General features: G+C 42.6%; 2 protein-coding genes across 12 annotated transcripts in view; one reads left to right on the top strand and one right to left on the bottom strand.

Annotated features, from left to right (window-relative positions):
- The window catches only part of LOC138741453 (S100P-binding protein-like), a 70,311-nt gene that overhangs the window by 50,985 nt on the left and 6,603 nt on the right, over positions 1-12,723 (top strand). For 10 of the 11 annotated variants that reach the window (XM_069895589.1, XM_069895587.1, XM_069895588.1 and 7 more), the window contains 2 exons: positions 1,826-1,926; positions 3,731-3,813. In XM_069895589.1, coding sequence (XP_069751690.1) covers positions 1,826-1,926; positions 3,731-3,813 — 184 coding nt within the window. Of the gene's footprint in view, positions 1-1,825; positions 1,927-3,730; positions 3,814-8,199; positions 8,308-12,723 lie in introns of all 11 variants that reach the window. The other variant, XM_069895580.1, reaches the window with a different exon arrangement.
- Positions 4,468-12,723, bottom strand: part of fndc5a (fibronectin type III domain containing 5a) — a 95,486-nt gene continuing 87,230 nt past the window's right edge. Inside the window, exon 7 of the mRNA XM_069895596.1 lies at positions 4,468-4,561. The gene's annotated coding sequence lies outside the window, so the exon portion shown is untranslated. The remainder of the gene's footprint in view (positions 4,562-12,723) is intronic.

Here is a 12,723-nt window from a genome sequence, read left to right as displayed (position 1 = left end):
CTCTACTTCCTCAGGGGTTTGCACAGGTTTAGTATGACATCGGAAACCCTGGCAAATTTCTACAGATGTGAGGTGGAAAGTGTGCTGACTGGCTGCATCACCGTCTGGTATAGGGACACCAATACCTCTGAGAGTAAAGCTCTGGATAAGGTAGTGGAGACAGCCCAGGACATCACAGGTAAAACCCTCCCCTTCATCGAGAACATCTGCCGGGGATGCTGCCGTCGGATAGCAGCAGCAGTCATCAAAGATCCACACCATCCAGCACACCCTCTGTTCTCGAAGCTATAATTAGGAAAGAGGTCTAGGTGCCACAAGACTCGCCCCACCAGGTTCAGGAACAGATGCTACCCCTCCACCATCAGACTCCTCAACAACAAACTCAATCAGGGACTCATTTAAGGACTCTTAAGTTTGCACTTTATTGATTTTTTTTTCTTTCTGTATTTCACTGTTTACATTTCTTTATTGCATTGTACATGGGGAAGGTTGCACATTTTAATTACACGTGTAGATACCAGAATTTTCATCCATGTTTCCCCATTATAACACAGAATGCGGCTTATCAAAATACTATTCGTACAGGAAAATCTGACGTTTTCCCCTCCTCCCATTTTAATTAATGAAACCAGTCTGGATAGCTCCATTCAAGGCATATTTCAATATATTTAGTGTTTACTCCCAGGAAATAAAACTTTTTTAAGATTGTTTATATCTTTTGTATATTCCACATATTAATGAGCATCTAGTTTATTATCTGTCTTAACCCTTTGGACTCCATGTCCCAGTTTTCAGGGACTACCAACAAGCACATATAATCCGTTTCCTGGTTTTCTGGAACTGGTTTTATACCCCACCACCAGCTAGTTCTTGCTGCAGTTTACCCATGGACCCACTCCGGAGTACAGTATGTATTATGAAAGGTTAAAAATGGCCAAAGTCCAAAGTGTTAAAATACTTCCAGTGCTCTCTGGAATCTCTGTCCTGTAATTGGTTTTATTTCCTTTCAATCTATCATACTTATTTTTTAATTGATCAAATAACTTTAAATGTCCTCTTCCATAACATTCTTCAATACGTTTGTATTGAAGACCAGATATCTTAGAATTGATTACCTAATTTCATAGGAATAAGTTTATTTTGAGTCAAAGGCATTTTAGGTGATGAGTCCACACCTTGTTCCAATTTCAACATTTATTTTATTTCAAATATTAATCATATCTTCTTTCTCAACCGGACATTAATTTCACTTCCCATTTTTATATGAGAATATGCTACATTCTCCCATTTTCTTTTAACCCATGCAGGATTCTTTCCTTCCTCAAAAAAGGAGACAAGAAATCACATTTGTGCTGCTTGATAATAATTTTTAAAATTGGGAAATGGCAATCCTCCTAATTCATATTTCCATGTTAAATTTTTCTATGGAGACTACACTCTTCTGAGTTAATTCCTGAAAGAACTTCTGAGTTATTAATAGGTAATGTTTGAAAAAGATATTGCAGACTTGGGAATATATTCATCTTAACACAATTAACTCTACCCACTAATGTCATTGGCAGCACCATTCACCTATTTAAATCTTCTTCGACCTTTTTAAGCAAAGGTTTAATCTGTGATACCAAAAACTATGGAATTCACCCAACTGTATTCCATATTCAATTTCAAAAATATTTAATTGAATGGGATCTGATACCCATTTACCAGTATTGTTGCATCATCTATGTGCTCTTGTTTCATTTTTCTCAATTTTGTATTTTCTTTCCATTGTTCTTGTAAAATGGAGTAAGGCCAAACATGCATTACATTTTTATGTGTCTTCCAGGAGGCCAGCAAGAATGAGCAACCTGTTGAGGAGTCTGCAGAAGAAAAGAGGCCACAGGAACCTAAACCAGTGAAAGCAGTCAGAAGACATTCTGAAATAAAGTAAACATTTGCCTATGAATTTACAAAAACTTGTTGGTTCTATTTTTATTATAGACTGAATTCATCAAATAAGCAGCAGGTTATTTAACATAAGCAGAGGTAGTGGTCAAATGATTTTTTTTAATGAAGTCTGTAACAAGTGTATTACAGAGACACATGCTGGGACTGTTGTTAAAGGTGGACTGTTTAATAAGTGGAGCGTTAAGATAAGAAAGAAGGTTGAGTCAGGATACGGAGGGAAATTGGGCAGAGCTGTCGCAGATGGCGTTTAATTCAGACAAGTGTGAGATAATGCATTTTGAGACATCAAATGCTAATAGAGTTCATATGTTTTGAAGTTAATTGGCAGGGACCTCAGGAGTGTTGATATACAAAAGGGCCTTGTGGTACAGTTCACAACTCCCTGAAAACTGGTAATGTTGGGTCATGAAAAAGCCATTCATCGTGCTTGTTTTCATGGATCGAGGCACTGAGTGTAAGTGTCAGATTGCAGCCATGCAAGGCATTGGTCAGGCTGCAGTTGGAGCATTGTGTGCAGTTCTGGTCACCCCTCTCCAGGAAGGATGTGATCTGATTAGAAAAAGTGCAGAAATAATTTCCAGGCTATTGCCTGGAATGGGGGGTGGGGGGGGGGGGGCGGCTTTACTTATAAGGAGAGATTGGATAGGCTGAGGTTCTTCTCATCAGAACATAGGAGACTGAGGGGTGACTTTACAGAGTTTTATGAGGGGCTTTAGATCGTAGAGGGGATGCATTTAAAGGAGATCTGACAAACAAGATTTTTACAGTGGGTGGTGGTTCTGTGGAACGTGTTATCATAAGAAAAGGCATTAATGACATTAGGGTTAAACAATGAATTAAATATCTTTTCATGTCTATGATTTTTGCTTCAAATTGGAGACCAATAAATGTACAGTGCCCTCCACAATGTTTGAAATATTATTTGCCCCTGTTCTCCAGTTTTAAATTTGTAATCAAATAATTCACGTGATTAAAGTGCACATTACAGATATTATTCAAGAATGTTTGATTACAGTACAGCACTTTTTATACATAGTCCCCTCATTTCATGGCACCACAGTATTTGGAACATTTGGCTTCACAAGTGTTTATGAGTTCTCAGGGATATTTAATTGCTTCATTGGTGCAGGTATAAGAGAGCTCGGCTTGCTTCAAAGCTTTTGATCACCTTTGGAGTGTGTGCTATTTTTCAACCTAAGGGCCAGAGTTGTGCCAACAAAAGACAAATAAGCCATTATGTATTTTCCACATGTTGATGAGCATCCTGTTTAACCTGACACTTCCAGTACACTCTGCAGCCTCCAGATGGAAGCATTGCATTATGCCAATCTGGAGCCTTTACTGGGTCTCTGTGGAGGCTTATGGTTTGCAGTAAGTTACACAATTTCTTTTGCATTTCTGACTGGTCCTTGTTCTTGATATATTTCCAATCTAGAAAATAATAAAAGGCTCAACTTTGGGGCAGCACGTTTGGGGTTGCAGTTAGCACAATGCCTTTACGGCGCCAGCAATTGGGACCGGGGTTCGAATCCTGCACTGTCTGTAAGGAGTTGGTACATTCTTCCCATATTTGAATAGGTTTTTTCTGTTTCCTCCCACCATTCGAAACGTACCGGGGGTGTAGGTTAATTGGATATAAAATGGGCAGCACGGACTTATGGAAGAAATGACCTATTTCCATGCTGTATATTTAAATTTAATTTTAAAATTAAAAAATTTAATTGAAAGATAGATAACAGTATTTTTCCCCAGGAATATTAACCAGTCCATTTTTTTTCTCCAGATTTAATACAGAGAGAGAACAGAAGAAACGTCTATATCTTCAACGTGTTTCTAACCACATGAAGGAAGGTCATCAGAATCAAGGTAACCTGTACTGTGTGGAATAATAACAATACGTTGGAAAAGTTTGAAATAAAGTCTGTAAATTCCTGAAATGTAATTTTGAATCATCCCTTCTGAAAATCAAATTTTGCCATGTTATAGGAGGGTGTAAAGGTCTAATCTTTGAATCCAACGCTCATGGAAAGTCTTTATTCATAAAATTCTTAGGCTTGTGATTATTTTGGTTAATCTGTCATGAAGATAAGTTTCATTCCTGCAGGTAGCAAAATCAAGCATACTCTGTGTAAATTGACTTGGTTTTATTGAATCAGTAGAGAAAATAGTGTCCCCCAAATATTTTTCAGTTAATTGTTTAAAATGCAATTTTCAATGCAAGCAAGAAGGAGAAATAATAATTCTTTTCTCATTCCCTACTTTTTATGTACAGAAAAATCCCCATTATCCATAATTCAATCAACCAGGAACCCAAACAACTGGCAAAAAAATTCAAGAAAGTAAATAAATACGTACATATAATTTAAAATAAATAAGATCAATAAAATTTTAAATAAACTTTTAAAATTGTAAAAGTAAATGTTCTCTGAAGCAACACATGACCCTTTGGTGAAGATGGGAGCAAACATTCAGCTAGAGGAGCGCTCTGGTCTTACCCCAGCTGCAGTAGCTGTTTGAATAAAGTAGTGCTTGAATAAAATGGCAGCGTCCTGGATGAAGACCTGGTTAATGCCGTTCACTGCTGGGGCGATTCTCCAAAAATGTCTCCGCATCCCTGCCAAATAAGAATCTTTATCTTTATTCATATTAGGAAGGGTTTATCTGTAAACTCGGGGGAGGGTATGTTAATTATTATGGCAGCATGGTTAGTGTAGTGGCGAGTGTAACACTGTTGCAGCGCCAGTGACCAGGGTTCAAATTTAAATTTTGTAAATTACAGGAATTACCTGATAAAAGTGAACAATTAAATTGAACAATACTTTTTTTTTCAGATTACATTTTACTCTGTCTATTGTCTTTTAAACTGTGTATTCTAAGTGCAGGGGTATTAGTTAGGCATTGGAACACGGTGTCTCAGACAACTGGAAATTTGGCAGCTGTGATCCTCATAGATGTTGGATTATGAGGATTCGACTGTATATTTTTCTGTGGTTTCAGACATGGGACCACTGGATGGTAAACTTTTAGACTATTTTATATTGCTCATTGTGAATCAGTATTACAGAAACCGGTAATTTAGTTGTTAGGAATTTTGACAACAGCAATTGGATCTTATCTGTTACTAATAATGGTTCAGGGAACTGGATATTTATATCCTTGCTATATTTTAAAATAAAATTGGATCAGTTGATATTTGTAATGCCAAAATTGTTTAGGTGGTTTCTCTGCAAAAGTTGTACTAAAGTCATAAAAAATAAAGTTTATAGTTTCTTTCACTGACCGCTCATCTTCCTCACCCAAATGGTACATCTGCCTATTTTTTCATTATCTGTTTCCATCTATCACTCTATAGCCTTTGTCTCCAATCCCCCTTTCTCTCCCACATGGGTCTATCTACCCATCATCTACTACTTTACCAGATTTCACTTATTACCTCCCTGCCCACCTCACCCCCTCTTCTCACCTTTCTATGCTGACTATCTTCACTCCACTTTCTCAGTCCTGATGCAGGGGTCGATCTCAAATATCAACTGTCCCTTCGCCTCCCCAGGTACAACTTGACCTGCTGAGTTCCTGCAGCAATTTATTTTTGTTCCAGATTCCAGCATTTGCAGTCTTTTCTATCTTTGTTTAACCTAGTTAGCTGACTATATTGGTCCAAATGCCACTAAACATTTGTCATTGGCATTGAAGAGGCATAGCATAAAGCTGTATGCCTCTCAACATTCATTTTAGTCCACCAAGAAAACTGTTCACACTTTCATTACGTCCTTCTCAACAGTCCTGATGCTGAAGTCATGCTTCAAGCCTCAAAGAGCCTCCTGGTACATAGAGCACTATATAGTACAGTACAGGCCCTTTGGCCCTTGATGTTGTGCTGAAAAGAAAAGTACGAAACCCTCCCTACCCTGTAGTCCTATGTTTTTTTTTCCCTCCATCTATGTGCCCGTATAGATGTCTCCTAAATGCTCCTAATGTTTCCGCCTCCACCACCATCCCTGGTAGGGCAATCCAGGAACCCACAACTCTCTGTATATAAAAAAACCCAAAACAAAACAAACAACTTACCTTTGATGTCTCTCCTAAACTTTCCTCCCTTCACTTTGTACTCATGTCCTCTGGTGTTTGTTACTCTTGCCCTGGGAAACAGATGCTGGCTGTCCACCCTATCTTTGTCTCTCATAATCTTGTAGACCTCTATTAAATCTCCTCTCATCCTTCTATGCTCTTATTTTCCAATCTAGGTAACATCCTGGTAAATTTCCTCTGCACCTTCTCCATAACTTCCACATCCTTCCTATAATGAGGTGACCAGAACTGAACACAATATTCTAATTGTGGTCTAATCAGAGATTTGTAGAGTTGCAACATGACCTCTCTACTCTTGAACTCAATCCCCCTATTATTGAAGCCCTGCTTCACATAGGCCTTCTTAACAATCCTATCAACTTATGCAGCGACCTTGAGGGATGTATGGATTTGAACTCCAAGGTCCCTCTGTTCATCCACACTCTTAAGTAACAATTAATCCTGTAAACCTTCTGGTTCATTCTTCCAAATGCATCACCTCACACTTATCCAGATTAAACTCCATCTGCCACTTTTCAACCCAACTCTGCATCCTGCCTATATCCTTTTGTAACCTTTGACAAACTTCAGCTCCATCCACAACTCCTCCAACCTTCGAATCATCCACAAACTTACTGATCCATTCATCGGCCTCTTCATTCAGGTCATTTATAAAAATTACGAAGAGCAGGAGTCCCAGCAAAGATCCCTACGCTACTCCACTAGTCACTGACCTACAGGCAGAATACTTCCCTTCCACTACTACTCTCTGCTTTCTACCTGCAAGCCAATTTTTTTATATCCGCACAGTCACCGTTCCATGGATCCCATGGCTCAAGACTTTCTGAACGAATCTCTCATTGGGGACCATGTCAAATGCCTTACTAAAATCCATGTAGACCACTTCTGCTACTTTACCTTCATCAATTTCTTTTGTTACCTTCTCAAAAAACTCAATTAGACTCGAGAGGCACGACCTTCCCTTCACAAGCCCATGCTGACTATCCTGGAGTAGACATAGATTCTATCCTTAAGAATCCTCTCCATCAGTTTGCACACCACCGACGTAAGACTCATCCGTCTAGAATTCCCAGGATTCTCCCTATTACATTTTGTAAACAAAATGGACTATATTTGCCATTCTCCAATACTCTGGAACCTCCTCTGTGGCTAAAGAGGACTCAAAGATCATAGCTACTGTCCCAGCTATCTCTTCCCTCACTTCCCACAGCAACCTAGGGTACACTGTGTCTGGCCTCGTGGATTTGTCAATCTTAATGTTTTTAAGAAGATCCACACTTGCTCTTAATTTCCACATTGTCCAGCACAAAAGCCTGTTCTATTCTGCCTCACCCTGAGCAAGGTCCTTTTCTCTTGTGAAATCTGAAGCAAAGTATTCATTTAGGATCTCTCCAACCACCTCCGGGTACATGTTGCCTCCTTTATCCTTTAGCAGCCCCACCTTCATTCTTGTCATCATTTTGTTCTTCATAGACACATAGAATGCCTTGGGATTCTTCTTAATCCTACATAGCAAGTCCTTCTCATGTCCCCTTCAAGCTCTCCTAAGTCCTTTCTTAAGCTCCTTCCTGGCTACCATATACAGGTGCCTAACCTTTTATCCAGAATTCTGAAAACAAGCATTTTTTCAGTAGATGATATTGCACATAATTAACATTAATTTCCCATATTACTGTTTTCCCGCCCTCTTCGTGGAAAGGTGACTCTCAGCATCCAGCACTCGATGGGAGAGAAGCAGACAGTGGCTGGCTCAATGCGGGAGGAATGGCCATCTTCCTTACCCATAATCCCCCCATGCAGCTGGAACTGTTCTGGTGCTACAGACTTCTCCCAGCACAGTGACAGCTCCCTTCATATTTCTGACTTCCACCCACACCGACTCGGTGGACAGTCCCTCTGCAGCCTCCTCCCTTTCTATCACTGTGCTACTATCCCTGACCAGTAATACTACTGCCCCCTCTCTTACCTCCCATCATATTGCTTTTAACACCTAAACCCTGCATCAGACAATCCTGTCCTTCCTCCAGCCAAATCCCTTTGAAGACCACATAATAGTAGTTCCATATACTGATCCATGCTCGACACACAATCAAAATGTATGTGTAGTGATCCAAAATAAATATACATCAAAATAATTTATGATTTTCTTGGATTGTTCAACAGTTTCACTGTCTGCAGGAAAAAGCTGTTTCCCAGCTTGGCAATCCTGGTTTTTATGGTCCTGAATCTCTTCCCTGACAGTAGAGTCTCAAAGATATCATGGGCTGGATGGTAAGGGTCCTCAATGATTCTCTGAGCCCTCCTTAAGCACTACCCCCTCTATATAGTGCGGCATGGTAGCTACAAAGCATCAGGCCAGTAAGGAGGATGATTAAAACTGTGGTCTCCCTTCCTTCTACCATGCCTCACTATGATGTAGCTAGCCAGGACACACTCTATTGTGCTCCTGTAGGATGTTGTTAGGGTGGTGGCTGGTAGCCTTTCCCTCCTCAAGTTCCTTACGCTGCTGTGTGCTTTCCTGACTAGTGAGGACGTGTTATGAGTCTCAGGTAAGTCACTGTTTAAATGGATGCCAAGGATCTTTGAGTTCCCCACTCTCTCTCTCTACAATGGAGCCATTGATATGAAGTGGAGAGTGGTCCTTCATCCTCCTGAAGTCCACAATCATCTCCCTTATCTTGTCCATGTTGAGACTCCAGTTGTTGCTCTTGCACCACTGTACTAGCTTTTCAACCTCCTCTCTAAGCTGACTCCTCATTAATGCTGATGAGGCCAACTACAGTTGTGCCATCCACAAAGTTAATGATTCTGTTGGAGCTGAACCTGGCAGTACAGTTGTGAATTAGCAGCATGAACAGTAGGGGGCTGAGCACCCTGACTTGAGGTGCGCCAATGCTCACTCAGTGTGATGGGGCTTGAGGTTTTGCTTTCATTCAAGAAGTCCAGGAACCAGTTGTAAAGAGGGTGTTCAGTCCCAGTGAGGATCGTTTATCCACCAGCCTCTGAGGTATGATTGTATTGAATGGTGAGCTGCGATGAATGGAATCCTGCCTAGCATACGAGGCATCGTTCTCTAGGACAGAAGTGGAAACTTCAGAAGTTCTTCGGCACAATGTGTCCCATACACAAAATCATTGGTAAAATTGCAAAGTAAGAGAGTAAATAATGTTAAATTAATTTTTGTGTGTTGCCATAAAATTGAACTTTCTCACATCACTGCAGCAAAGGTCAACACATGAGAGAACATTAACAGATCTGGCACGAACACAAATGATTTTAGAATTTACAGAAGAAATCTCCAGAGTAGCAGTGAATTTTAAGAAACCTTGATCATATTAGGTGTGAAAAAATGAGTCGTGTTCCACTGCCGCTGCTGACTGTAAATGGTGGGATCGGGCACCCTTCGCAACTTTGAGACCACCAAAGCTCATTCGCAGCAAAGTAATCCATAATGAATTTGCTCTTTAGTGGAGATACTTGAGGGACAAATGCTGGGCTGTCCTTGCAAGTGTACAGAATAATGATATAGGGCCATAAGAACAAAAAAAGAGCAAATGAAGGTTTTGGTTGACAGTTCATCCAAGAGTTGTATCCTGCAACAGTGCAGCACTTGCTAAATCTCAGTCTACATTATGCCCAACACCTCGCTTCTCAATGCACTGCCACTAATCCCAGGCTAACACAAATAAAGGAGTCATTACATCCATGTCTTCAATCTTAAATAATGGTGTTGTAACACGGTGCTACTGCAGTGTGAGAGAAGAACGACCCACACATTGGCGTAAGTGAAGTCGAGACTGATTGATCTCCCCAGCCCTGCATTTATAAACCAAGCTACCCATCATTGGGCCCGGTATTCCCACTGCTGCGGGCAGATGTGATGTCACCAATGAGTTGGCCTTTCATTGGCTGTGGTTCCCGCTGTGCTCGTAGTGGGCCGCTATATGACCACGCCCCCCTCCCCAGAACCGGCTATGTGGATGCTGTCATCTTCGGATGTGGTCTACCTTTGCTTGAGCGGCCTGCCACTGTGACATGGTGGCTGTGTTGACTGGTTGGTTTGTGTCTGGGTATGCTGGTTTGAGGTGGTCTCTTCTTTCCTACCTATGTCCAACATGCATGTTGACCCATTGTGGCTGGTCACCTTTACGGTCCTTCATATGGCCATTATAACAGTACCCAGAGTGCTTCCTTGCGGACGAAGATGTACTTGCAGGTCTTCAAGTCCTTGCAGATGAAAGTTTTTGTTTGCCCATTCTTGTAGGCCCTTCACCATTTAAAGTTTGGTGAGGTGCCTGACAGCCTCTACCTTCTCCGGCAGCAGTGTTGCTTCATGCCTGTTAATCCTGTGGCCCAGGAAGTTGATGGTTTTGAGCCCCTACAGGCATTTGGCTGGGTTGTTAGACCAACGTCACTCAGATGGGTACATAACTGTTAGAGGTGGGCTGCGTGCTCCTTGCAGTTGATCCCTTGCTGGCGGCCAGGATGTCATCCAGTTAGATGAATGCGAACATGAGATCCTATTCCACCATGTCCATCAGCCTCTGGAACATCTAGACTGTGTTTTTGAGACCGAAGGGCATTCTCAGGAACTCAAACAGGCCAAATGGGATGATGAGGGCAGTCTTTGGGATGTTGTCTGGGTGGACCAGGGTCTGGTGTGGCCCAGATGAGGTTGACTTTGGAGAATATGCGGGCCCCTATAGATCTGCTGTGAGATCTTGTATGTGTAGTACAGGACATTTGCCTGGCATGGTGGCCTCATTCAGGTGGCGGTAGTCTCTGCATGGCCTCCAACCTCATGCTGCCTTGGGAACCATGGGAGGCCCAAGGGCTGTTGGAGCACCATACGATGCTCATTTCCTCCATCTTCTTGAATTCTTCACAGGTTGAGATTTTCTGGAGGGAGGCGGCATGCGCTGGTGGGAATCGGAGGCTCTTCTGTGAGAATGTGGTGCCTCACCCCGTGCTTGGGCTCATTTGAGGTGAACTGTGGCAACGCTATGGAAGGGAATTCTGTTGGGATGTGGATGAACTCATTGCCTGAGAGTGTGATTGAGTCAAGGTGGGGGGATGGTAGCTTTGCCTCACCCAGGGAAAACGTTTGGTATGTCTTGGCGTGTACCAACTGCCGCCCTTTCAGGTCTACCAGTAGGCAGTGTGCCCGGAGAAAGTCTGCGCCCAAGAGAAGTTGTGCCAGCGTGAAGGTCTATGTGAAGTGGCTGTCGCTGAAATGGAGCGGGATGGTGCAGGTGCCAAAAGTCTGAATGCTGCTGCTGTTCGCTATCCTCAGGGCTGGGCCTGGCTTCCCATTCCAAGTGCCATAGGCTGAGCAGGGAAATACAGGCTCCATGCCCATGTCCACCAGGAAATGCTGACCTGAGAGTGTGTCCCAGACATACAAGAGGCTCTCTCGCTGGCCAGCAATGGCTGGCCATGATGTTTCCCTGAAACTCACAGGGGGGAGCATCGGCGGGCCTCCGTACCCCATCATTGGTGGTAGAAACAGTACTGTGTGTCGTGGAGTCCACTTGCCTCTTTGTTGTCGAACGCAGCTTCGTTGGTCACTGTGTGCGAGGCCTAGTGACTTGCTCTATTGATGCGCCATTGTTCCGCTTTGCTCTCCTGAGCAAGTGCGCCCGGGCTGAGATTTTCCGGGGGTCGTTGAGGTCCTTGTCCTCAGCAATTTGCTTCAGAAAAATCTGCTCAAAGAGCAGGCAAGTCTTGTGCCCCTCAGCCAAAGCTAGCATATCACTCATGAAGACGGATAGGGCCCTGTCCTCCAGGCCGCCCATGTGCAGCAAACAGGTGGGGCACACGTGACTTGAGAGTCCGAAAGTGTGGGTCAATAGCTCTTTTAGAGCCTCATATTTCTCTGTTCTGGAGGATGCTGTGGGAAATCAACGACCCTTGCAGCAGTGTCCTGGGCTAGCAAGCTCACCATATAGTAATACTTCATGGAATCAGTGGATATTTGGCGCAATTGAAATTGGGCTTCTGCCTGTTCAAACCACATCAGTGGTTGTGATGTCCAGAACGTTGGCAGTTGTAGAAAAACTGTGTGGAAGGTAGATGGGTTGGCCATCTTTGGGTCCAAATTATGTTTGGACCAGTCAGGATCACCAATGTAGCGCAGCGCTACTGCAGGGCGAGAGAAGATCGACACATGGGTATAAGTGAAGTCAAGACTGGTTTATTGATCTCCCCAGCCCAGGTTTAATAGACCCAGCTTCCCACCACTGGGCCTAGTATTCCCGCCGCTGTGGACGGATGAGACATCACCGGCGAGCTGGTGTTTGATTGGCCGTGGTTCCCGCCCTGCAGGCTCCCCACATTAGTCTGCCATTTTAAGTGCCGGTTCACTTGCCGAGTAGCGGGCTGCTACAGTGTATACATCAGATAGTATGTTCAAAGTACTTCTTCACTATTCAATGCGTAATTCTACAATTTTGGTTTGACGTCATGGTCTCTGATATTGATAGTACACTAGAAGTCCAAAAATCTGGATGCCAGAAACCCAGACCACCAGAGAATCTGAACTTTTTGAAAACTCTCAAACTTTTTAAATTTAGAAGGCTTATGTGTGCCTAAGCATTACAGATTCACGATGCAAAAAGTGACCATGGTAATCATACAGGTAATCTTTTACAATGTTCATTTTAAACAAAATTTCAAGCATTACATGCT

This window comes from Narcine bancroftii, chromosome 8 (genome assembly GCF_036971445.1).
Source record: "Narcine bancroftii isolate sNarBan1 chromosome 8, sNarBan1.hap1, whole genome shotgun sequence".
Taxonomy (NCBI): domain Eukaryota; kingdom Metazoa; phylum Chordata; class Chondrichthyes; order Torpediniformes; family Narcinidae; genus Narcine; species Narcine bancroftii.
Note: the sequence above shows the minus strand (reverse complement) of the source record. Positions and strands in the feature narration are given on the sequence as shown.